At 35.3% G+C, this 26,525-nt stretch overlaps 1 protein-coding gene across 1 annotated transcript in view; it reads right to left on the reverse strand.

Annotated features, from left to right (window-relative positions):
* The window catches only part of PCLO (piccolo presynaptic cytomatrix protein), a 416,657-nt gene that overhangs the window by 42,386 nt on the left and 347,746 nt on the right, over positions 1-26,525 (reverse strand). Inside the window, exons 19-22 of the mRNA XM_036247507.1 lie at positions 24,664-24,844; positions 22,278-22,472; positions 6,815-6,956; positions 2,629-2,702 (exon numbers count right to left, since the gene is read on the reverse strand). Coding sequence (XP_036103400.1) covers positions 2,629-2,702; positions 6,815-6,956; positions 22,278-22,472; positions 24,664-24,844 — 592 coding nt within the window. The remainder of the gene's footprint in view (positions 1-2,628; positions 2,703-6,814; positions 6,957-22,277; positions 22,473-24,663; positions 24,845-26,525) is intronic.

Below are 26,525 nucleotides of genomic sequence, written 5' to 3' on the forward strand. Positions count from 1 at the left end.
AGAACATGGAATAAGTAGACTTGCTCAATAAGTAGAATAAGAACATGGCTATTTAGCATTTAAAATTTTTTATTAACATGTTCAACATAAAATTTCCACCCCATACAATATGACTTTCTGTATTCTGTACCCTATAATTCCAGAACAAAAATAAAAATTTATGAAGACAAACTGCATAAAGGTGATTACTTTAAATCTATGATATACTTTTGACTTCCAGTATGCTGTCCTAGAGCATATCTTTGTAGATCAATTGCCTTTACGGTAGACCAAGGTGTTCATAAAACAAAGTTCTTAAATGAATCGTATGAAAGATTCAAGGTGAAAGGGGACATTGCAAAATCTACAATTTCAAGAAAACTGTACTAATCCACAAAGAGACACTGTTTTTCTGGTGTCATGATAAAGAATTTAAAGGAGGAATAATCCAATCAACAAAGTATATCATGTCTAAATACAAATTGAATAACTCTGTTTTGTTTGTTTGTTTTTGTTTTCTCAGGCTATTTATGTTAACTGACAACAGAAAAAAGTTTATTCATAAACTTTAAAATAAATGTGAAATTAATACCTAAAAGTTTGAAAAACTGATCATGAATTGTTTCTCTCTATACCTGAATTCTAAAGTCACATGACCATCAATGGCTATTACTTTTACATTTGATTATATTGCTTATTCATTCACTCCCCGAACATTCTCGAAGTTAACTCCAGAGGCAAGGCTTTCTGCTAGGTGCTGGGAAACCATAGCTCTGGTCTGAGAGTTGTTCAGATTTAAGGGGAGACAGGCAGAGGAATAGGGCTAATCTAACTCAAAGAACAATGATAAACTATGAAAATTATGGTGCAGGCATAGATTTTGTGAGTGGTAGAAGCACATAGGAGGAGAAGGAGGCAGAACAGGGAAGGTGAATGAAGTTCAGGGCATAAGGAGTTTGATGTATCTATAGGATCTCCAGGCAACATATTGTGCTGACCTTAAGCCTGTGTGCCCTCAGGTGCATTCTGGGTCCCTCCCTGCCCTCTCCCCAGAGTAGCTGCTCCCTTGGCTGTTGCCCTGTCAGCTGGCTTCCAGCTGGATTTGATCAGGTACTGGCAGAGACTGGAGATTGGGAGGAAGGGAGAAACTGGGATATTACTCCCCATCCTATCTGTCTCAAGATATATTTCTAGTATTTGCTGTGTTTCCTCCTTGTTTTCCATTCCCAGCAAGAGATTGGTCCTGGTTTCAGCAATTCCTGGTCTTCAGCCTAAAGGGACAGCAGCTGCTTTCTGCTACCTTGCTACCTCCTGCTTGGTTTCTCAGTCTCTTCTAATAGTTATGATCGTTGCCAGGCATACACTTCCTCTAGTTTAAATACTCAGAGTGTTTTCCACAGAGTTTGGATGGTAGATTTGGGACTAATTAACAAGCGTTGATGAGTTTATGCAGAGAGGGTGGGTGTGAACAGATCGGTGAATTGAAGATGGAACCCTGGGGAATATGGCAACAGACAAAGGAAGCACAGTCTTTGAATAAATCCAGAAATATTTTTTTAGTAGAACCAGAAAATATGTGATATCTACTTAAGTCCACTAAGCACCTTAGGCATCATTTAGACCCATCATTTTTCACATATGTTGGATGAGGTTTCTGAAGATAGAGAGATCGGGTCACCAGTTAGGTAACAGAACCAGATTTGAAATCCAAGTCTGGGTTTCCTATTTCCCTATTGAGCGTCTGTGTGATACTGTGCCTTTAATCATTCTTTTTAATAGCATGTGATTTGGCATCAATTTCCTGGGTTTAAGTCACTTGCTTTGATCTGGGGTGCTATTTACTTCAGTTTCTTTTTATGTAAAACCAGTACATGGTATTATTTACCTACATAGGTAATTTTAAGAAATATATGACATAATACATGGGAAGTACTTACAATAGTGTAAAATAATACAGATTGCTAAAGTTATTTAGAGGTTGGTACAATTCATTCAGAATAACAGTGCTTCCAGATCTTACACCGTATTATGGAAATAAGCCAGCCACTGAGCACCTTACAGATACTGGTTATGTGTTTGCTAAAGTTAAGGGTGTTTTTTGTTTGTTTGTGTGTTTTTACATTTGTAATAGCCTTACCATTTGTTTAACACAACCAAATTTAATTTCAAATTAGGTTTTTACTTTAGAAGCTAGTTCATTCATTTTTTTTTTTCTGGTAAAATAATTTTTACACCATTAGTTTCTCCTTAACCCTACATATATAAAAATTTCTATTGACTTAAATGAGCTTTCATGATTTATTTTTTATTTGTATAGTATTTTAAACAAAAAAAAGTTATAAAATTTGAAGATTTTGTTTTTCCTGAGAAAATCTCCTCTCTTTCCTGTCTTCATTCCCATTCTCCTTCCTCTTAAATGGTTTGTACCCCAAACATTTAAATGTTAAATATGAAAGAGGAAATTGGAAGATTGTTAAATGAGGCTATTGTTGTTGTAATTTAATAATAACATTGATACTAATGACTTATTGTAAAGAGCTCCTGCCATTAGTACTTAGAAAATAACCTTCAGTTGGAAGCAAAACAAATCAGAACACTTCTATAGCCTACAGATTCAAGCCAAACCCAGTGTCTCACGTGCTCACTCACCTTCGGAGTCTGCTCGGCCCACTCCTGCCCCTGGCTGTTTCACAGGATCCTGCCCATTCTGCCCCATCTTCCCTCTGTGGATAAAGAAAATAGAAGATTATACTATTTTCAATTATGATCTTCTAAATGCAAATGAGGGGGCCAAGTTGTAAAAATAGAATGACATTCTATATTCAGACCTGCAATAAATTACTTGAATGGTGAATATAAACACAATACATTGCTCTATGTAGTGTTACAAATTGGTTGTTAGACTGAAGAACCTCGAAGGGAAGGGGGGAAGGAAGGATGAGATAAACCAAAGAATTTCTATGCATATATGCATAACCAATGGACACCAACGATAGTGTGGGGAAGAAAGATGGGTGGCTGGATTGGGGTGGACGGGGTCAATGGGGAAAAAAGGAGAGGGAACATCTGTAATATATTCAACAATAAAGATGAGTTAAAAAATAAATAAATAAAATGGGAACTTGTTTATTATTCCTATGTAGTCCAAATTCAGTGTCTTATATTTTTTACTTAATTATTAAAGATCCAACCAGCAGACAATTTTGAAATTTTAATTTAGAATTTGGAGATGGTTATTTTTTCATTTTAAACTCAAAAGGGGGAAGGGTTTTTACATCTTTACACTTTGTTATGATGAGTTGGATAGATCCTTTTTGTGAGAAGGAGAACTGTGAATTAAATAACATAAATAATGTTATAATAATACAGATTTTTATTTCACTTGGTGACTTCCTCTCAGATCCTTCCTGTGTCTTCAGCTGTGTGGAGCGTGTTGGCTTCTGAAGTCAGACTGATTGGTCTTTGCTTCCAGCCTCGCTGTTTCTGCCACATGCCACCTAAGGCAAACCCACTGAACGTGGTGAAGACTGTTTCTTCTTTCATAACATAAGAATAGTCACATTAGCTACCTTCTGGTTATGAGAAAACTACATGGAAAAAATGTATATAGAGAGTGCTTAACACTGTGCTTGAGACATCATAACATTCAATAAATATAAAGTATTAATAGGTAAGCATGCATGTAATGGCCTTAGAATTCAGCCAGAGTCTGCTACTCACTTTTTTGAAAGGTCAAAGGAATAATTCATGATACTTTGAGCATTGTGGGTTCAGGGTATTGATAATGTAGCAGCCAAAAGACTGTAGGCCATTTCTACTTCTTGAGTCAGAGGAAAGTGACGGGCATACAAAAGGTTTTAGAATTGCCTTTTAGTACATGTATAAGGTCTTCCAAAACGCAGACTACAGGTGCTTAAGTGTTCAAAGAGTGCTTGAACAAAAGAATGTCTTGATACTATATTTTTTAGACAATGATTCTAACAGAAGGATTTATTAACAATTCTTACTTTCATAAAAATATTTGGTTTGCTGAACCCACTGAAAATGTAACCATATTTATATCTTAAGAACCTAATTATGCCATATTACCCCAATCTACAGATTTAATGCAATCCTTATAAAAATACCAATAGCGTTTTTCACAGAACTAAAACAAATAATCCCAAAATTCAGTAGTAATCTCAACTTTAGCAGTACACTATTCTAGTAGAATGAGCCAACTCAGTTGAAAGTGAGGATTGTTTTGGTAGCAGATGAAAGTACTAAAAAATTACTATTTTCTACTATGCCAAGCTTTAACAGAATAATTATAATTTTTAGTAATTGTAATAAAATAATTTTTGATACTTTTTATTTGATTTTGATTTCTAGATTCCGTTTTAAATACGTTTTTTATTGATTTTTTAGAGAGAATGAGAGATAGAAACATCTATGTGAGAGATAAACATCAATAGGCTGCCTCCTGCACCCCTCCTACTGGGGATCAAGCCCTCAACCTAGGACTGTGTCCTGACCGGGAATCCAACCAGGATCTCTCAGTCCATGGGAGGACTCTCAATCCACTGACCCACACCGGCCAGACCCTAGATTTCATTTTAATGGTGAGAGTCAGCTGCAGTCATTGCTTCTAATGAAAACTGATTTCTACATTAGGTACTTAGCCAAAATGTGTACTTAGTGCACTTCTACAATTATATAGAAAAATTTTGCAGCATTATGAAACTAAACGAAGTAGAAAGGAAACGTACCTGTGAGTCCTGTGAAGGATGCAATTTTTCTGATTTCCCAATAAATAATCTTCAGCTCAGAATTCTGACTACACTGTTTATAATTTATATTTATTAATCAGTTATCAAATAGTTACTGAGCAATTATGTTAGCGCAAGCAATAATTGTGTTAGACACAGAGGGACACATAAAAGAACTACTAAATACTGCTTTTGCGTATGTATATGAATATTATCTGTAATGCTTTAGAAAAGAGAACTTCTTTGTGTGCTCAGATGGCAAAATAATAGACTTCTAGGCAGTTTTGAAAGGCTTTGATTTACAAGAGAAATAGGAAGATGGGGGAGGGGGGCAAAATTGGATTCTGAATGTATGTAGAATATAGAATCTACTTCTATTCAGATATTCAGATATTGAGGAAATAAAATAGTTTACCATCCAAAAGTTATACCTTTATCATCAGTGAAAAGAATATTTTGAAAGGTAGGGATACATTGAAAGGTTGTTAAGGGATGTGTGGTGGAATCCTTTATAAATTCATGTGATATTTGCAACTTGCAGAGAGGAATTTAATAAATTAGCTAAAATTTTCTTCAAACTGGATCACCCGAGGCTGAGTACCAATGAGATCAATCTTTTTTAAGAAATAATTTTCAATGAGAAAGAAGCAGTTAAATACAAATAACTGTATTGGTCCATAGCTTACGTCTTAAAAAACAAACAAAAAAAGATGGATAGGTGATCCAACAATGACTTATTTTAAGTAGGAAAACTGTAACTTAAAAAAATCACAAAACAAACACATTTTTCACTGTGCAAATATATTTTCCTCATGATTTTGCTTTTATAAATTGAGCCATTATCTTAGAAGTATTCTGGAGATCAAAAGGAATAACATAAAAAACTATGACATTAAAACAAAGAGACACAGAAGTTCTACTCCCAAGAAGGCCTCACTCAACACTGGAGAAAATGAAAAAGACCCTTTAACAGGGCTCCAGAGCAGGGGCCTCGCAAATTCTTTCTGTAAAGACTCAGGCAGTGAATGATTTTAATGATCTCTGTGGCAACTACCCAAGACTGCCCCGCATGCAAAGCAGCATTAGCAACACAGAAAGGAATGGGTGTGATTGTGTTCCAATAAAATTTAATTTATGGGACCTGACATTTTAATTTCATATGATTTTCGTGTGTCACAAAATGCTATTCTCTTCTCTTTTTTTTTCCTTCCCCTTTTCAAACATTTAAAAATTCAAAAGCTATTTTTAGCTTACAGAGCTTACAAAAACCAGGCGGCAGGCTGGATTCACCCAGGCCTAGATTCCGGAGCTGCGTGGACCAGTGGTGTTTTTTGAAAACCCAGAAAACTAGTGCTGGGGAGGAGAAGGAAAGGTCAGGATGTTTCCATTTTTATATTAGAACAGACATAACCTACATATTTATCTTGGATGCAGCTGAATTTTGCCACCTATATGACTAAACCCATTCTAACACATTCTAAACAACAATCTAATTTTACATTTGATTTGGAATATGATTTTCTTGAGACCTAACATATTATAAATGAACTTTATTCCAAGAGTATCTACTCAGGGACCTATGTACTACTTAACATTTGTTTTAGAAAATATGCAAAAACTTCAAAAATATTTCATTTTAATTGTAGTGAGATTTAGAGTTGGAAAAAAATCTATGAGTAGCCCAATGAGTTATCTATTTCGAGTGTGGTATATGAGTTCTTTAAATATGTTTAATCTCTCCTGATTCAAAGTAAATTAACCTATGTTTATCTCAAACACCAATAATGTTTTTGTTTGGTCAGTATGTGATTAAAGCACAATTCAGGCATGACTAATCAGGTTTTCTATTGGATACAAATTGCACTATAGAAGAAATGCTGGTAGTGACCAGCATTCATCCTTAGAATTAACTAAATTAATCCAGTCTTTCCTGAACAGTCTATTTTTTTTTTTGTAAGCATGAACAGTTGAAGTGCTTCAGGGACAATGACTCAGAATTGGATAATTAGTTATTTCCTGTTAAATGTTAAGAAAAGCTTACTCATGATGCTGTTAGCTTTGTAGTGAGAAAAAAAAGAACCACTTACATCCTTGGAATAGGAAATAGATTAGTCTCCCCTGCAGTGCTGCTGCTTCCTTCACTGTCCACGCTATACCCACTGCCAAAGCTGCTGCCTGAGGAGCCGGTGGACACGGAGCTTTCTGCGGGCCGGTGATTGGTGGGCTTTGCTGCATGGTGTGGGAAGAGTCAACACCACAGTCAATCAGTGATCTTCCCAGAGATCTCAAAATGCATAATTATGCATTTTCTTCATTTACACGTATAAAGAAACAGCTCTAGCAAGAACTCCACATTTCTTAACCTGCCTTGCATTTTTTCTTAACGAATAATGCACAGTGGCAACACTAAAGTACTTGGTTGCTATTATTGGACATAAAGGGGGAAAAAAATCACTTTTAGGGACAAACCATCATATTTCTTAGACTGATTTAAATAGTATGTAAGTATCCTATTATTATTATTTGTAGTTTATTTGTAAAGTTTTGCAATAATGATATGGCAAACAAATACGAATTTTGACTATTTCATGGAGAAAGAAGTTTAGAAAGACTTGGTTAGGTAGAAATAGCAGGATAAGGAAAAATTGCCTAACTATTTGCACGTTAATAACTAATAATCTGATTTTGTCTTGAGAAGTGAAGATGCAAAATAGAACAGATAATTTTAAGAAGTGATTGAAAATTCTGTGCTTGTTTGTATGTAGCTCTACCAACTCTTTCCAGTAGGTTATTCAATTTAAAGATATTTTTTCCTTTTAGTCATATCTTAGTTTATGACTGGGACTTATTATTTCAATTTAATGGTTTATTTTTTTTGGATATAAGAATCCATATTCTCATAGAAACAATGATTTTTGTGCTGTAAATTATGCAGTAGGAGTATGGTACTAATATTGTTAGTGGAGTTCTAGGTTAGGGGACATTTGGGGGGAACTTGTGATATAAAAATAAGAGAAGGCAAGTGTTTCTTCTTATTTTTGTAGCGAGACGATTCTTTAAGTAAAATTTTGAAATTGTTATTTATTTTCCTTCATCTGGTCAGAGTTTAAGAGTGTGAGCTCTGGTCATATTGATGTGATTTAGAGTCCCAGCTCATTTTGTAGTAAACCTAAGGAGTCTCAGTTTCCTCATTTGAAAATAACAGGGTCAGTAATGCCTATCTTATAAGCTTGTGACTATAGAGAGTGAGAGAAACCAAGAACCCAGCAACTTAATCTTCTTCGTCTTGCCATTCCCCAACCTCTCATCCATGACTGTTCCTAGTGTCTTTGAGTCTATCTAGTCCCTGAAAAAAAGTTTGCCTGGCTTCTCTTCTAACTGTAGACATGTACTACTCGGCTACTATATTAAGAGTCTCCCTTCCACAGATACATCTCTGTTTAGTCAGGAGTTTTGTAAGCAGATGGATAGATTCACACTACTGGATGAATAGTTGATAATTGTTTAATGATCCTAAGATATCTACATTTTTCTTTAAAAAACTATACATAAGCATAATGACTTTTGACGTATTGTAACTTTAACCTAATCAGCATAACCAAGTGAAAAATATAGATATGGCAAGGGAAACCACGTGAAGGCAGGAAAACCATCACCAGGGTGTCAGGATCAATCTTGCAAAAGTTCTAGCTTTTCCCTCATTTCAGAACAACACATTCTCTAAAGCTACCAGAAATTTTTATGTCTATTCCAGTGATAGTAGGATCACTTTCTCAGAATAGGGGGGAAAAAAAGAAATGTTTATTAGTCAATTACAATCGGGTATCTGTAGTTGGAAACAGTTATTTAGAAAAAGGCTGGAGTCCTGTTAAACAGCCAGTGACCAATGAATTACTGGTAACCCATAGGACTATGTTTGCAGAAACAGAATGATATTTATAATGTTTGTTTAATATTTTCTTCAACTTATTTAGAAGAAACTCAGATTGTGTACTTGGTATTACAGAAAAGAATTAAAAATAACTTAAAAATGAAAATATAATAGGACTGTGATAAATAATGATGAACATTTATAAAGTAAATTGAACTGTATAATTAGCCACTTTCTATCTTTGATTGTAGTTGTTATATTCATGTCATTGTTCAAAGCAGGGCCTGTGTTTTCTCCATTGTAGCTTTCTTAAAAGCTTATCCTGAAACTATGCTGAAGCAATATTTAATAAATTAATAATCCTTTTCCTTAACCAAACAACTAAAACATCTGAATGATTTAGTAATATCTCACTTTTTATCCAGCTGTGTGTTTTATATAAATCATAGATTTCTTGTTTAATGCCATGCTGTATAAAAACATGTCATCATTCAACTAGACATTTTGTTTCCACTCCCCACAAAACTGGTTTGGTTAAAAAATATATTTAACAATCATACACTAAACACGAGAGAGCACACCTTTGTGAACTTCAGAAAAAGTTTATAACAGACCATGGATTTTATATACAATTACATTGGAATGATGATAGAAAATAATATGTATAGGAACCACCAGAGGGTGCTATTGTAGACACTAGTACTTGTGTTTTTACTTCTTTGTATTTCTATGTTCCTGAAGAAAATAATATATTAAAACTAAATGAGATTCTCCATAATTTTATTCAAAATTAACAATGTAAAAATATTCTACCTCTGCTTAACTCTTCCAACTCTTAGAGTTTTAGAAATCATAGACCTGTTATGCATGAATATATTATGTGCTTGTGTATTACATACGAGAAATGTTTATTTTACAGAAGAATTGAAGTTTATTTAATAATAAAACCTTTGCCCTGGTCAGAATTCTCAGTGGTTAGAGCATCGGTCCATGCATGAAAGGGTCATGGGTTCGATTCCTGATCAAGGGCACATATCTGGGTTGCAGATTGGATCCCTGGCCCGTCAGGGCATGTGTGGGAGGCAATGAATCAATGTGTCTCTCTCACATCAATGATTCTCTCTCCTCTCTCTCTTTCTCCCCCTCCCCCCTCCCTTCCACTCTCTCTAAAAATCAGTGGAAAAAATATCCTCAGGTAAAGATTAAAAAAAATAATAATAAAACATTTTTGGAGCATACATTCTGTGCATCCTTTCTTTGTGAATTCCTGTATTTACTATCAAGTACCAACCAGAAGCAAGAATGTATTAAATAAGTATATGATTAAATAAGCACACTCCTGTAGAAAGGGTCCCTGTTCCCTAGAGGAATCAACCCTAGGGTGTTGAATTAGTTTTGTGACTCTATTATTAAGGGGACATTTCAGGTAAACAAATTTTGCCTTTTGTGAGGCAATTTAATCTGCTTTAAATATTCTGACCTCTTCATTTTCTTCAAATGATAGATGGTTAGACATCATTCTGTTTTATTACTCCACTGTGGCTAATCTTAATTAAACTTGATAGTGTCGCTTTGACTGCACATCTGTCTTCAATTAGTTTTCTGGGTTTTGTTTTGTTTCCCCCCTGCCTCTGTGTTTAAAATAGAGAACTATCTCTGTACCTACCACACGATGGCGGTGCTGTGCTCAAAGTCCGCTGATCAGCATTGAAGACAACTTTATAACCATGGAAATCAAAAGCTGGTAAAGGCTCTAGAGATAACCTGCTCCTGACCCGTGATTTCACTCACAGAAAAACTAAGCCCAGGAAAATTAAGTGACTTGTTTCAGTTCATACGCTAATTAATGAAAGAAAGAGAATCAAAACGAATCCACTTCTCTTCACATCCAATTATGTCAGATTAGGATTGTGAGGTCTCTCTGCCTATATCAGAATTCAGTGCTAGGAATATATAAAGTCTTGCTGCCTATGATGTTCTACCACTGGTTTCATATCTTTGGTCAAGCTCAAAGCTATTTCCAAATATTTCAGGAATAATTGATAATGTAGGTAGCCTGCAGTTTTCCAAATTACTTGGTTGATACACTATTAATATTATCTTCATAAATACAGTTTATAGGATTTAAGATCAACTGTTTGAAATGAAGAGAAATCATTTAATAATTGTTTTGTTTATATGCATAGTTTAATAATGGAACTGAAATAACCATCTGGCTGTTTTAGAAATTATGTATTTATAGCATGTATGTTTTTTCTTTAACTAGTTTTAACTTAGCCAGTATTTACTGTAGTGACCTTTTCTACTGTCTCCTCACTACCACTACCTATTTCAAGCTCTTTATCCATCTGTTATTATTTCTGTTGTTTCCATTACTAAAGAGACTGCAGTTTTATCTCATCTGTTGATTTGTTTTGAGTGTGTACCTGAAAATGTCAGGTTTTAAGTTCTATTGTTACTAGCATTATTTGGTAGTTTTCCCTTGAATTATGCCCAATTATTTAAGATGAGATGCTGCATCTCATAAGAACTTTAGAAGTTTAATTTTTTTAAACTTTACTTCAGTATATTCATTATCCAATTTTGAAAAATTTAAAAGAAATCAAGATACTAGTAAAATGGTATAGGTAGTTATAATAGTTATTTGTAGGATTGTCCACATACTCCCAAATTACAAGTTTTCACAAATAAAAATATGGAAAATAGATCATTCTGACTTCTACATCAGTCATTTGTAAACGTGTGTGTGTGTGGTGGGGGTGGAAGACAAAGAAAGGATGATACTGGAATCTTTTTAATGAAAAATTATTGGTTTAAAAAATGAAGATTAAAAATTTATAACAAACTATGAGAAATGGAGTGTTGACGTATCCCTTTTCTTTATAAAAATTAAAATATGTCTCCACATATTCCATATTCACAGAGCGCTGTTCAGAGAGACGGAGATGTGACCTGTCTGCTGAGCAGCAGGAACGGCGGTGGAACTCTGACTCTCGTCCACACCCTCCTCCTCCATCCACTACGACTTCATGACTGACTTTCTCAAGACATTTTAATGATCATTAATAATCTGCTTTTATCTAATACCATCAGTAATTTTCAGATATCCCCCATATTCGCTATTCACTCATTCTCTGTCTTTGTAGATAATAGTTTCAATGATCACTCAGAGAACAGAAGTAATATTATATAACTTCAATATAATAGGTGTTTGGAAATGAGAGTACAGTTAGTTTAATAACATGGTAGAGAGAATTTTTTCTTACTTAAATATATGTGATGGCTCAGTACACTACAGTCCTTGCTTTATGCTACAATATTGCCGTTTAAGTGCATCCTCCTTTTTAAAAGTGCTTTTGGTTTAGAACTGGTTTTGGAAGAAGTCATTTAAGGTAAATGCAGATTCAGTGGGGACCAAAATTTCAGAATAAATAATGGGAAAAAAAGTTTAGGATGTTTTCCTAAATGAAAATTAAGACAGTGCGTTTATTTTATATTTAATAAATTTAGGTTATAATTCCAGGTATGTCTAAATAAATAGAACAAAGAATTTATCAAATACCAAGTTTTGGTTTTGTGCTAAAAGATGCTAGCACAATTGTTAAAACGCCTTTAAAAGATTAATGGTAGGGAGCATAATATTTGAAAGAAAAAATCATTCAAGATCTACATCAAGTCTTCAAGGGTAATCCTTAAGTTTTCAACATTCTTTTCATTTTTCTTTGAAGCAGAAATATTCTGTCTTACAGTTTACTTGCAAAACACACAACTGTTTGAGTAATTATAAAAAGCTTTGAAAAATGTTGTTACATAATTCTTTTTTATTTTATTTTATTTTTTAAATTTTTTTGTACATGCCCCTAGCAGGAACTGAACCTGGGACTCTCTGGTCCGCAGGCTTACACTCCAACTGCTGAGCCAAACTGGCCAGGGCTTGTTACATAATTCTTAAACTAATAACTTAGATCATGAATCCTTCGATAACAAGGATACAGTCCTTAAATGAAATCCAAATAGTTTGATTTATATAAAAATCCTGCTAAAATATATATATATATATATTTCTGATATAAATAAATACAAATTAATAATAGTAGACTAATATGTATGGCCAGTGTTACAACAAAAACTGAATAGTTTTTTTTCATATCACTCAAATGTAGTCAATGGTTACTAAGAAAAGAAGAGTTTGGACAATTATTTTATAAAGACATGTCCAATGGGGCCTAACCTCTCTCATTAATTCCATTGATCTACCTTCTCCAAATAAATCATTTTCAAATACTTTTTCTCCCCCTGTAGTTGATTATATCACAGTGGACTATAAAGATAATTAGTGAGAATCAGAGGCAGAACAAATAAACATATAATTAATTATACTTCCAGAAATTTCTAAACATGATCATGCAGGTAAACTTAAGTAAATGACTAACTGTATTTTTCTCTTTCAATCCCAGTTAAAGGTAGACAAAACTCATGCTTTCTCATTCTTTATAATTCTTCCCAGATATCTTTGATTATTCAATAAACACTACTAAGGTGGAAAAGTCAAGGGACAGTGATTTTTGTCTATTTTGCTTACTGCAGTATCACTAACACTTTGAAGAGTTCTGGAACATAATATTCATTTAAAAAATAAATGTATATATGAATGTAAATAAATGATGAACAATTCATATAGATAATTCAGAAAATATTTTCTGTAAATGATAAATACATATTTTCAGAATTACCTTTTTAACTTATTTGAAACATGCTAAATTATACGCTTGAAAATTCAGGATCATGAATTTGCTAAGAAGTAAAAAAACTTAGTTTTCCTCAAATTTGAATCAAAGTGATAGTCTTCAGTTTTTCTATTGTTATTTCTGCCAGCACAATTAATTTGTAGTATATGGGTTCAGTAATACACATAACACAATGAATTTTTTAAAAAAAATATTATGAGCAATTGTTTTTCCAATAAATTTTATCTTCAAAATAAGGACACATAAAACTTATTCTGCCTTTATAATACTCCCTCTCACTCCACCTTAGTTTGGGAACAGCTTGATTTGCTGATAGGCAGCTGACCAGTCAGATTTTAAAAGTAAGGAATAATTAATATGGACATATAATCATAATTTAATCTAAAGCACTTTCAATAAAATATTTTGAATAAGAATATAAAATGAAAATTTTCACTGGTCAATCTTGATAATTATAAATTAACATTAAATGAGAAAGGAAAGAAGGGATTCTGAAATGCAATATAACAGATACCAGGCATACAAAATTTAGAGACAAATATGATCATTATATCTTGGAAAAAATCTCTAATCATTCAACATCTTTGGCCATTAGAAAAACTATGATTGTGCATAGATATAGATCAATGGCTCTTAAACATTTTGATCTCAAGATCCCTTTTACATTGTTAAAAATTATGGAATTCACCAAAGAACTTTGTTTTATGTGAGTTATATCTATTAATATTTATCATATTCAAAATTTTAAAAAATTGAAAATAAACAATCAAGTACATTTTCAATTAGCCATCAATGCAATGATGTCCTGACATCTCATGCAAGTGCAGTAAAACTCCACTGTACACTTGAGAATGAGAGTAAAAAAAGAAAATAACATCTTAACATTCCTCAGATTTTTTTTTACCTTGCAGACCCCTACAGAGGTATCTGGAACCCCCCAGGGTCAATGAACACTCTGTGAGAATTACTGGTCTGATCTACAGTTTTAGAAATAAAGTATTAAATGTGAAAATGAGAAAAATACCAATTTATTTTTATGCTAAAAAAAAAATCAAGTTGTTAGCCTTTCTTGAAAAGATTTATTATTATTGATATTATTATCCTTTTTAACGTTTAAAGCTTCTTCAAAACTTATTCCATCCAGAACTTCAAAACTCTAGAAATGTAAGATCTGAATTTAATATTATATGTTTCACAACAATTTGCTTATCTGTTCTTAGTTTGTTTTAAAAAGATACTTTATGATATGCAAAAACCTAGTGTAAATAATGAAATTTGCTGGCATAAAATAATGTAAATTCTTCCACAAAAGGTGTTTTCTTTACATAAACTTAAAAAATTTTCTTTTACATTAGTAGTTGGATGGAGTCAAAATAGTAATCCAATAGCTATTTACTTACAGAGAAATTTGATTTATAGAGGATAAAAGTCCATTTTCTATATCTTTCTATATAGATTACAAATTTATTTTATATAAAGAATAAGAATAAATTATAATGTGACCATTAGAATTTTAAATAATGTGGTTTTGAGCTTGTAATGAGGAAAAGCCAATTTTCCTACTGTTTTCTTGTAAGAACAAATACAGCAGAAACTTTATCCTACTGTCTTTCTTATTTATTTAAAAATCAGGATCCATGCTCCTGATGTTTTTCAAGCATTTTCTTCTCAAAACGTATCTGTTCTTGTTTGATTTGTTGTTTTGTTTTGTTTTTGCATTCATCTTCAGATAGAGCAGGAGGAAGAGAGAGAGAGAGAAACATTGATGTGAGAGAGACACATCCAGTGGTTGCCACTCACATGACCTCAACTGGGGCCGGGGACAAACTACAACCGAGCTATGTATCCTTAGTGGAACCAAACCCTGGACTCTCTGGTCCGTACGCCGACGCTCTAACCGCTGATCCAAACCAACTAGGGCTGTTCTTGTTTTATTTGTAATATTAGTATCAATATTGTGATTAGTTTCTGTTCAAATTGTCAATTTAACTAATTAATTAAATTACATCTTTCAGCATCATAAAGATACTAAATTATTAAAGTATTAAGCTATGATTACATACCTACATTATTCTTATTTTTTCTAAAAAACTCTATTCCCCAGTCAAAACTCTATATGTAATTTTTTTTTTTTTTATCCTCACCCGAGGATATTTCTCCATTTTTTTGTACAGATAGAGTGGGAGGGAGAGAGAGGAAGGGAGAGAGAGAAACATCGATGTGAAAGGGACACATCGAGTGGCTGCCACCCACACGACCAACCAGGGCCGGGGACAACCCGCAGCCGAAGTACGTGCCCTTAGCAGGAACCGAACCTGGGTCTCTCCGGACCGCAGGCCGACGCTCTAACCGCTGAGCCAAACTGGCCAGGGCTATATGTAATTTGTTTTTATTTAAAATCCATAAGTGGTTCCTGAATGATTAATTATATATTTACACATTCCACACAGTAATAAAATAAAAAGAGGAAAGGACAGTTTACCAGTCTGCCTCAGTACACATGAAGACGCCTTTTATCCTATCCCACATTCATATGTTCCCCTCTCCCCCCCAAAATTATCTTATACAATGAAGAATGGATGACACACCATGGTTTTACATAATGTGATGCATGTGGATGAAGAGTGGGGAAAAAGTAAGTAATTCATGGACATCTGGATTTAGGCAATACTGTTAAGTAGCCAGATAATGTCTTTGGAATTCCTCCACCTTAGGTGGCATTTTCCTGGATCCCGCCTCCGCATTTGGTGATGTACCCAGCCCCGTGTCATATGGTACTTTGTGTCCAGCCCTCTCTGTGCCCCCCCCCCCCATCAGCCTCCTCATGCTTCATGCTTCTGGTTCCTTTTCTCCATCAGCATTTACCTGTCTGTCTCATTTCCTCAGGGTTCTGCTCCCTGGTGGTAAATTCATAAATTAACTTAAAAAAAAAAATAATTTTCTTGAGCCCAAAGTAAAATAAATTGCATTTTAAAAATTAAGTTGAACTTTGTTAAAGACACATCATAAATAGTATTTAAGGGACTTTGACAGGTTAAAATTAGGCCTTTCTCTTCTTCTCAGATAATGTATTAACAGTGACATCCAATTATATAGGCCCATAGCTTGATCATTTGACTAAGGACAGCAATACTGAAGACAAGTTTGATACTTAGAAAGGCCAGTTGGTCTTGCTACTCTTGTCAGATGAAATGAACATATAAATCCCCTGTGTGAATCAGACATACGTCATGTGGGTGGCTTAGTGCAGACCCATGGCTACTACTAGAAAAGAAGGAAAGTATTCCATTGATGGTAGGTCAGTGACTTCACCTTTGCAAATGAAGGTCCATAAACAAGAGGCAGTCACAGAGCCAGAGCTATTCATTTACTGTCTGGGTCTCTGCAGTGTGGCAGAGACAGTTCTGACAATAAATGTTAGATGATTACAGAAAGAGTTGAAAATGCATAATCAATCATTCTAAGAAAATATGGAAATTTAAAAACAAAACCTTAGAAAGAGATCATTTTGATTCTTACAGACCCTCACTTTCAGAGAAATAGGCATGGAACTTTGAAAGCTGATATCCAGTTTGATTCTCTCAGATTTTACTGGATGTTTGCTCTGTTCAAATCATTACAGTTTCAATTTCTGTTCATATTGAACTATCCACGGTTTTTGTTTTTTTTTAGAAAAACTATTTTTTTCTTTTTTAAAGAACACATTGAAATGAGGAATGTAAATCTATTTTTATTAACTTGTTACAAATATTTCATAAAACTTCACCTCAGAACGAACTCTTTCTGATTTCTCTTCTCCTTGACCTCCCTTTCTGACACCTCTCCTTTCCATAAACAGGGGATGCTAAATTCCTTCTGACCAAAGCGACCCTCTACTTCGGTTCGCAGGGAGTGAGACGCTGATGAGCTAACACCTGTAAAATCCCCGTCACTCCCGTCCCCACCCTGCTCCCAGCCCAGCCCCCCACTGCCGCCTGCCCAAGACAGCGGCTCCCACAGAGAGCTCGGTACAGATCCCCCGGCCCGTCAGACACCGGCTCTTCTTTGACAGGTGCAATGAGACACATTGAAAGTGGAGTTTTCAGCAGCGGTCGGTCTGTGGAAGCAGCTTCAGGCTTTTCTCCTACAATTCGGCCGCACCATGGGACTCAGTCACAATCCATCCCTCACACCACTAATTCAATGATTCATCTTCTCACCTAACCTCGCCACCCATCCCGCCAGCTCTCATGGCCCAGGGCAGAGGGACTTTCTCCTCACCCTGCATTACAGTTCCCAGCTGAAAACGCACCAAAAATCTTAGTATCAAAGAGAAATAGCTCAGGAATTACAAACTGCATTTAGAATGTAATATATTGGATGTCGAATAAATTCATGTTCAAGGTTTTTAAGAATGCTTCGATTTGTTTTCATTGTGGTATGGTTAAAAAAAAAAAAAACATAAAAAAAAACTTTACTTCTTAAACTCTCTTCCCTGGTTGGTGTCACCTTCTGAAAAGGCTGGGCCTGTGTTCAACCAAAACAACTGGCTTGAAAAAGCCATTTCCAGGGATTTCTAAACAAAAACAGAGTTGTTAGGGATCCGGATGATCGGGCACAATCTGTCCAGTCTCCCCTCGGGCTTCCTAGCAGGCAGCTGAACTCCGGAGGGGGAGGAAACGCTCCTCTTGGCTCAACCCATAATTCTTGCCTAACCCATATTCTATGCTTCTTTAAGCAGAAATCTGCTGAAAAGCTCAGGGAAAAAGAACAATTTGAAAAGCTCTCTAGGGACAATTTCGTCACCCTTGACGGAAATAACCGCAGATGCCACACAGCCTGGTCCTGCGCTGGCTCCGCTCAGGCCGCGTGGCGCTTGCGCAGTGAGAGGTATTTCTTTTCGTGGTTTGCGGCAGCTTATCATCAGCCTTCACAAAAGAGGGTCATGTAGGTAGAGCACGTTTAAACTGTATTCTGCCAGCATTTCTAGCAATCTCTAATCATCTGTTGGAGCTTGAGTTGCAAATAAGTAAATGACAGTTGTTTTTATTGAAATCAGGAGAGTTTGATTTCAAAGGCGCCAGTGTATTTAAAAAGCAAAGGCTCAGGCCTAGTGACAAGACAAGGGTTAAAGTGACGATTTTGAAAAATCCTACCTGTGTGTTTTCCTATCCTAGCCCTCTGACTCTCTAATTGCTTATTCAGAAAAATATCTGCAATGACTGCCTCACCTACTAGGTGTGATAAAATGAGAAAACGGGTGACTAAACACTTCGTTCGGCGTGGAGAACTGCTTCAATGCACAGCATTATTCATTATTTTCAGAATGCAGATGGGATTATATGAACTCGATTGTGAGGTTTGAAATGGGAGACTTTTATTTAATACCTTAAAATTACCACCAATACTTATTTATGCAGTCAGTGAAGAGGAACTTTATGGCTCTTTATATGTTTACATCTCTTACCAATTTTTTCTCTCTGCGTTTTGAAGTCATTATATGGCATTTTATATAAATTTAATCCTATATTTGTCATCTGTTGGCAAAATGCATGGTTGAATTATATTGTTGGTACATTTATAGTAGCAGGGATATATTTGTATTTTAGAAAACAGGACATTTGCTTTATCAGCTATTAGAATAAAATTAAACAAGAATCTATGCTATGATATCTTGAGTTCCTTTTGACTGTAGTTTCAATAAAAATGATTTCAAGATTAAATCATAGAAATGTAAATGTATGAGAATATCTATTAGAGTATTATTCAAAGAAAGGGGATTAAAAACAATTTACTACAAATTTTAACAACACTATCTAGAAAAAAAACAGACAAAATATTATACAGTAATACTTAAATCATAATTGAACATAGACTGTGAAATAAGGTAAGCAGTTGACTACTTCGATATTTATGATTATAAAATATTTGAAGGTGTAGAAAATGAATACCATTGAGAAATCAACACACCTTGTTGATGGAGAAAAGGCGAGAAGAGGAATTTTAAGTACTTTTGAAAAGTACTGGTAAGGATAACTAGAAAGGGGAAGTTGCGCTTTGGCACTCATCTATAACTTGGGCACCTTCAGAATTATGCTACTACTTAAACCAGTTGTTTAGAAAGCAAAGGCTGAGCCCTAGTAATAAGACAAGGGGTATAGTGCCAATTTAGAAAATTTCTAGCCAGCTAACATCAGTGTTTTGCCCTCTGTACTGCCACAAACATCTTCCACGGCCCCTATGTGCCTGATTAATTGGGACAAGAGTGTATTACCTTTTTAAAATTTTCTGATAATAAAGAGACATTCTATAGGATAGTACAAGATTTGATTTTAATTCTGTGGAAACTATACAATCATAAAATCAAGTATTTAGGGCTGGCAGAGACTTACAGAGGCAAATGCTGCTCTCCTATTTTTTAAAAAGCCTTTATTTTATATATGTTTTTGAATTAAATTTGAGGATAATTTTATAATCGCCCCCCTTTGATTCCCGTCACTGGCAGAGGCACTCTTTCTCGGAAAATTCCACAAATGTTGGGTCAAGTTAGGGACAGATAGAGACTTGCTTTCTTTGCTGAGCACAGCTATGGAATCGAGTTTGGATGCCTCTCCAGAGCAGGGCTCAGAGAATGTGTTCCTCTGTCCAGGAGCCTGAGAAGAGTGTGAAGTAGAGCAGATGTGGGAGAAAGAAAGAGTGGGAGCATCACCTAAGCGTAGTCCAGCTCCATTATTTATTTACATGTTTTTGTAAGCGCTGGTGCTTTTATTCGGAAATAATTTCCCATCTATCTTACAATGTTTTCTGCATGAAGCTTTGGTCTACTCTCAAAATCTCTATCATTACAGCTCTCACTAACAATGGAGCAGTAACTATAAATACTCTTATTGCAAGGAATCAAATGAGAAAGCAAAAACTGACACACTCATTTTAAACTGCATCATATAACAATGGCTCAGAACCCAGTAGTTTATGAATGAAATAAAGATACTTTATTTATTACACAGGCACTTGGATATTCACATGCCCAACACGATACACTTAACAACTATGGAAACATGAGTGGAAAATGTCTGTTTGTACGATAAAGAGAGACCTTTCACCATGTAAAGGTGAATGAGTGCATTAACAATTTTTCCTTTACTTTCCTCTAAGATTTTCCAAAATCCACTGAATTTTTTAAAAGTTACACTTGAAATGATATGTAACAAAAACTGATCTACATATCAACTGGTATGCTAACTCAAACTGTGAGCAGTTTAAAGTTTTATCACAATGCAACATATTTATAGTCATGCTTGAACAGATTAGGTTAGTAGCATGCATTCCATTCTGTAATATGAATACTGTTAATCTATTTCCCAACAAAAGTCAAAAGATGCCCAGTGCATAGAAAAATACAAATCACTGTAGTTAATATATTATGGGGCTGATCTTGGGACTTACACGGTGATGATGAAGTCCTGAAATGCCATGCCCACAAAAGCACATTAAAAAGTGGATAAACATATTTTATCAGACAATCTCTAAAAATTAAAAGATGAGGGCTTTAAATTTGGGGAATGTTCTTGCTGTGTGCTTTGAATAGTGCCTTTCTGCTCACCTCCTTCTGGCTTGACTGGTCCATCAGACATCACCTTCCTGAGGGCTAGCTGGCTTTGGTCTTGATTGCCATTGGCTGGTGGAGGCAGATTATCAGACTGAGTTCTTTGAATGGGGAGGACTCCTGCTATGCTGTGTCTGTGCTGCTTCCTGGCATGATTAGACTGACCGCTTTTATGTGCTGCTGTGGCAGTGTGGGTGAGATGGAAACCCAGAGTACGTATCCTCAGATGGAACCAGCTTAAATGTCATGCAAACAGAAGTGATCTTTTGCTCTATAGAAATAAGTTGTGTTTTCAAATGCCAAAATGACACCACATGCATAGCACTAAAGGGGGTTAAAACTGGCTGTTTCTTTGGAAATTATGACTTTGGAAGACGGGGAGAATGTTACTCTTTCTCCATCGTCTGGCTAATCCTCTTGGAAGTAACAGTGCACCTACATTTGTAAAAATTTCTGTTATTTCATACATTTTTATATATCAATGGATTAAGTTTTCACAATTTAAATGAAAATACAGCAGTTAAGATGGGTACATTGTTATGCTTTGATTTATATGTTGACTTTCAAAGATTTCCAATGGTTAGAAAAAACAAACTATAAATTCTCTGTTAACATATACAAAGTGTGATCCAACCAAGTGGACCCCATTGTGCTCCTTACTGAGGTTACTGCCTCATCACATATGCTTATGCACATAATAATATTATATTCTTTCTTGAGAATGTATGAAATGTGATTTTCTTCACAGATTTCTTTTTTCAAAAGACCATAGAGATTCCCACATGGAAAACTATAACATTTCACATGCATTAATATTTTTAAGCTTGAAATGGCTTTCCCCCTGGGTTCTAGCACTTGACTGTTGGTCACATTACTCTTCCACCTCAAATTTTCAGTGTTTTTAGATGCGAGAATGTCGTGTATAATCTGTTTACATGCCTGTGTGTGTGCTTTTTTGGTGTAATGCCTGGAAAATTGGCAGCCACGGTGCTTCTGTTTCCTATATTCCGAAGGATAGTTACGGGCACACAGAAAGGACACACAACGTAGTTTGCCTGCAAACATCACAGACACAGTTACCAAATACTATGAGCCAGGTTGGATGGATGGTGGAGACAAAGGAGAAACAGCCAGTTTTACTGCAGTCTATGTAAAGTTAAAAAAAAAAAATCTAAGTAAGAAAGAGCATATTTATGTCTTGATAGTTCTTACACAGACAGAGGGACAGAGAACAGAGTGAGCAGGGTATGCCAGAGACAGAAAGCAAACAGGAGAGGACAGCAGGAGAGAAAGGCAACAGATGAACATTAAGCTGCCATGCTGAGGAATTTATTTGCGTCTTTTACTTGGTTGCAGGCGGAGCTGTTGCACGGCGGCTTCCGCAGCGGCTATAGCAGCCCCCGCGTCTTCCAGGTGGGTCTGCGTGACGCTGGTTTTGCTTTGACTGCGAGATGGTCCATGAGAGCGGAGATGGCCTTCGGATGAGGATTTCGAGCTACCAGGGCTACTATGGGATTTCTCAATGGTAGGAACTTGCATGTCTGGTTACAAAAGATTAAAACATGAGTTAAAGTTGCCCCGGCATTCCTCCTGTCAAGCTTGGTCTCACATAATTTGAAACTGTTTAAAGATTTAGGTTAATCTGCTTCTTTTTTTTTTTTTTTTTTTGGCTCTTTCAAGAAACTGTTGACCATCCGGCCACATGATTAAACATTTGGGAAACAATTTCGGACAGGAAAAGCAAAGGGATGAAAATCCTGAGAAGAGAAGTTTGAGAAGGCAGGGGCACGCTCTAACTAGCCTATGTGAGTGAATACATCACATTATAGGTTCACAAAGCAACTCTGCTGATTCCAGTGGGGACCAGGTAAGAGGCAACAGGCTTCTACTGTCTCAGGAGGAGCTGAAAGTAAAAATGTAGTGAATTCTTGGATGAAAGTGCGTGAGTTGCTCGGACATATTAAAAGTGAAAATCGTAGCCCTGGCCGGTTTGGCTCAGCAATAGAGCATTGGCCCACGGCCGAAGAGTCACAGGTTCGATTCTGGTCAAGGGCACATACCTGGGTTGCAGTCCAGCTCCCCTCTCACCCCCGCCTTGGGGTCTTGAGGGAGGTAACAAGTCCATGTATCTCTCCCACATTGATGTTTCTCTCTCTCACCCCCTCCCCTTTTTCTCTCTCTAGCCCTCTCTCTTCCCCACTCTATCTGAAGATAAAAATGTAAAAAAGTATCCTTGGGTGAGGATTAAAAAAAACAATAAAGTGAAAATTGTAGAATCCTTGTTTCTGGTGATTTTGAGAATGTATATGCACATCATACATAGCCACAGAGAGAGGGGTCTTTACACTAAAGATCTTCCAGAATGTTGATCAGGGCAGAGTTGATCTGGCTAAGTGGAATTCATAAATAATCGATCAAACTCATCCATTAGCAATCTATAACACTCATTGTATTCAGTGGTTTAGCCTGTCAATTCAGTGGAAGCTTACTGGACATGGGTGGCCTCAGTTTTCTATTTCCTAGAACACTTGCCCTTATAATCCATTCTTTTCTAATGGACAAAGAGCCACTTTTCAATTTGATATAATCTCTGAGAGGAGGAGAGAAGGAAGCAGTACTTAGGGCCAGTATAAAAATTTGTATTTAATACTTATAAATAGTTCAGCATATCAAGCTAAGATACTACATGGTTATCTGATACAGGCAGTACTTCAGTTTGCGATGAGGACTGATGTTGTGTTGTAGGGTAATTGGTAATGAACCGCCCAAAGGAAAAGCTCATTCAAATGTGAGTGCCATGCACATTGCCAAATGCAATGTATGACATTAATATTTAAAAAATAATATGAGTTGTTGCCTGGCTGGTATGGCTCCATTGGTTGGAGTGTTGTCCCGTACACCAAACAGTGGCAGGTTCAATTCTAGGTCAGGGCACATACCCAGGTTGTGGGTTTGATCCCCGGTTGGGTTGCATATGGGAGGAAATCCATGGATGGTTCTCTTACATTGATGTTTCTCTTTCTCTCTCTCCCTCCCCCTCCTTCCCTCTCTCTCTGAAATCAATAGAAACATGTCCTCAGGTGAGGATTTAAAATAAAATAAAAAATAATAATATTATTAATTGTTTTTTAAAAAATCATGGAAATAGCTTGAGTCCAACATTTAGAAAAGTTCTAAGTAAATATCAGCATACAAATTATTTTGATGACATGGGGAACATGTTTTTCATAAGATAAATAAAAAGCAAGATGCAAAATTATGTATAATCATAATGTAACATATATGAATATACCTATGAAAATAGGGATTAAACAATTAGAAGAAATATGTATAAATGATAATAATGATTATGTCTAGTCAATGAACTGTTGAGGATTTTTATATTTTATTTATGAAATACCCCAATTCATCTTATAAAATTATATTATCATGGATTTTGAGAGCTGGAAAAGAACCAATAGCTCATATAACCCAACTTTCTCCATTTTACAGGTTGAAAAACAGAGAGTCAGAGAGGTGAAGATCACAAGGTCATAAACTTAATCATGTGTTGATCTGAGACTACATCCCATTTCTCCTGATACCATATCCATTATTCTTGCATAATATTACATTAAATACTCTCTAATAGAATTCAACCTTCAATAAATATTCAATTTTTGGCACTCATATTCAAAAAGATACTGGGTGAACAAAAAGACAAAAGCTTTTTCTACTTGAAATATGTCCTACCCTTGGATGGGTCAGGGAAGATACCATGGCTTCTGCTTTTGATGACAGACGGCTTTGGGGACTGCTGGCTGCTTTGACTGGAGTGGGACTTGCCATGATCAATGCTCTCAGTCTGTTCTTTGAGAGGATACCACCTAGGAGTGTTATCGAGGTGCGATGTGCTAGATAAATCAATCAACACCTGAAAAAAAAAAGCACAATGAGTCAATAAAATGTATAACTTAAACTATAATAAAATCATTACTTTTTTCAGTGATCTGAAATTTATTCAAGGATATATAAACCCAAGGATAATGAGACTGTTTGCCTCATTTTTCTTCACCCACAATGTTGGGAATAACAACTTGTGCACACTAGATATTTAATGAATGTTTGGTTAAGTTGGACTGAATAAAATCTTTGACTATTAATTAAATTTTTGGTGATGATATAAAAAGGTCGAGTGAACAGTCAATCTCTGTACGAAGTAAAACTTGGTTAAATGGACACATTCTAGTCCTCATCATGGCTAGCATTTTTGAAGATTGTTTGATTTTAGTTACAAGAGAAACAAAATTAAAAAAGAATTCATGACTTGCGATTACTAACATATTTCCTTTATTTTAAAACATACTTTAGTTTACATCTAAAATACGGAGAGAACTAACAGTTTATGATGAGAAAGCACTGTGTCATGGTACATTGGCAGCATTCTCTCCTCTCTTAGTGGTTCATCAATTTTATTAATCAATAAAGGTGCAATTTATTGTTGCTGGCATCTTAGATTTGATAAGATATTAAAATTGAAAACCGGCACAATGAATATATGTTCTAGATTCATGTAAATATAATAAATTATAAGGACTTCAATAAATAGGTCTTTTGAACAGGGCATTGAGTCAGATATAACACTGTATCCTAGAGTAGTCCTGTCTAAGATTAAGGTTGTCCAATGGCTGTCCCAGCATGGGGCTTGTGGTTGGAGCAAGGTGCAGAGCCTTGGGATCAAACAAGGCCTCACATCTCCTAGACTACACAAATGTGTTCTGTTGTCTCTATCAAAAGGATATATCTTTTAGGTGTTACATCTTTTTGGAGGTGATTTTTTAAAACAATAATTTATAACTTCTGCTCTAAGCAAAGATCACTACAGAAAATATATATTTTTGAAATATGTTAGATAAAAAAAAAGTCACAGGATCTGACCTACTCTAACAGATTTCATGTTTAGGTTACATTCCCTGTGGATTTATATAAAACTGTTTTTATTGATTTTTCTTCTAGTTTGCTTCTTAAAATATTTTGAAAGATTTTGCTCTGAATACTTGAAAGAAATAAAAATGTATTATCATACTGCATATATGAATGACCTGATGTAACATTAAATAACCTGAAAATTAAATAACCTGAAAACACATTTTAAAAAATTCCAGTTCATTTTATACTATAGTATACTTAACTCAAATTTTTAACATAATCATTAGAATTCAAAGCATGATCATGTATCTTTTTATCAAAACAAGTAATATACATATTAATAAACGTTACCCCAATAAATTCAGTAAAAATTTTGAAAAAAGTAATCCTTTAAATATAAAATCAAAATGAAATAAGTGAACTTAACTCTACTCAGTTGGTAGCATAACCACACAGAGAAAGATTACTCCATGAAAATTTAAAACACAGCATGCTGAGCCCTGGCCAGTTTGGCTCAGCGGTTAGAGCATCAGTCCACAGACCAAAGAGTTACGGGTTCCACTGTGGCCAAGGGCATATACCTTGGTTGTGGTTTGATCCCCGGCCCTGATTGGGGTCGTGCAGGAGGCAACTAGTCAATGTGTCTCTCTTACATCAGTGTTTCTCTCTCTCTCTCTTCCTCTCTG

This window comes from Molossus molossus, unplaced genomic scaffold (genome assembly GCF_014108415.1).
Source record: "Molossus molossus isolate mMolMol1 unplaced genomic scaffold, mMolMol1.p scaffold_m16_p_7, whole genome shotgun sequence".
Taxonomy (NCBI): domain Eukaryota; kingdom Metazoa; phylum Chordata; class Mammalia; order Chiroptera; family Molossidae; genus Molossus; species Molossus molossus.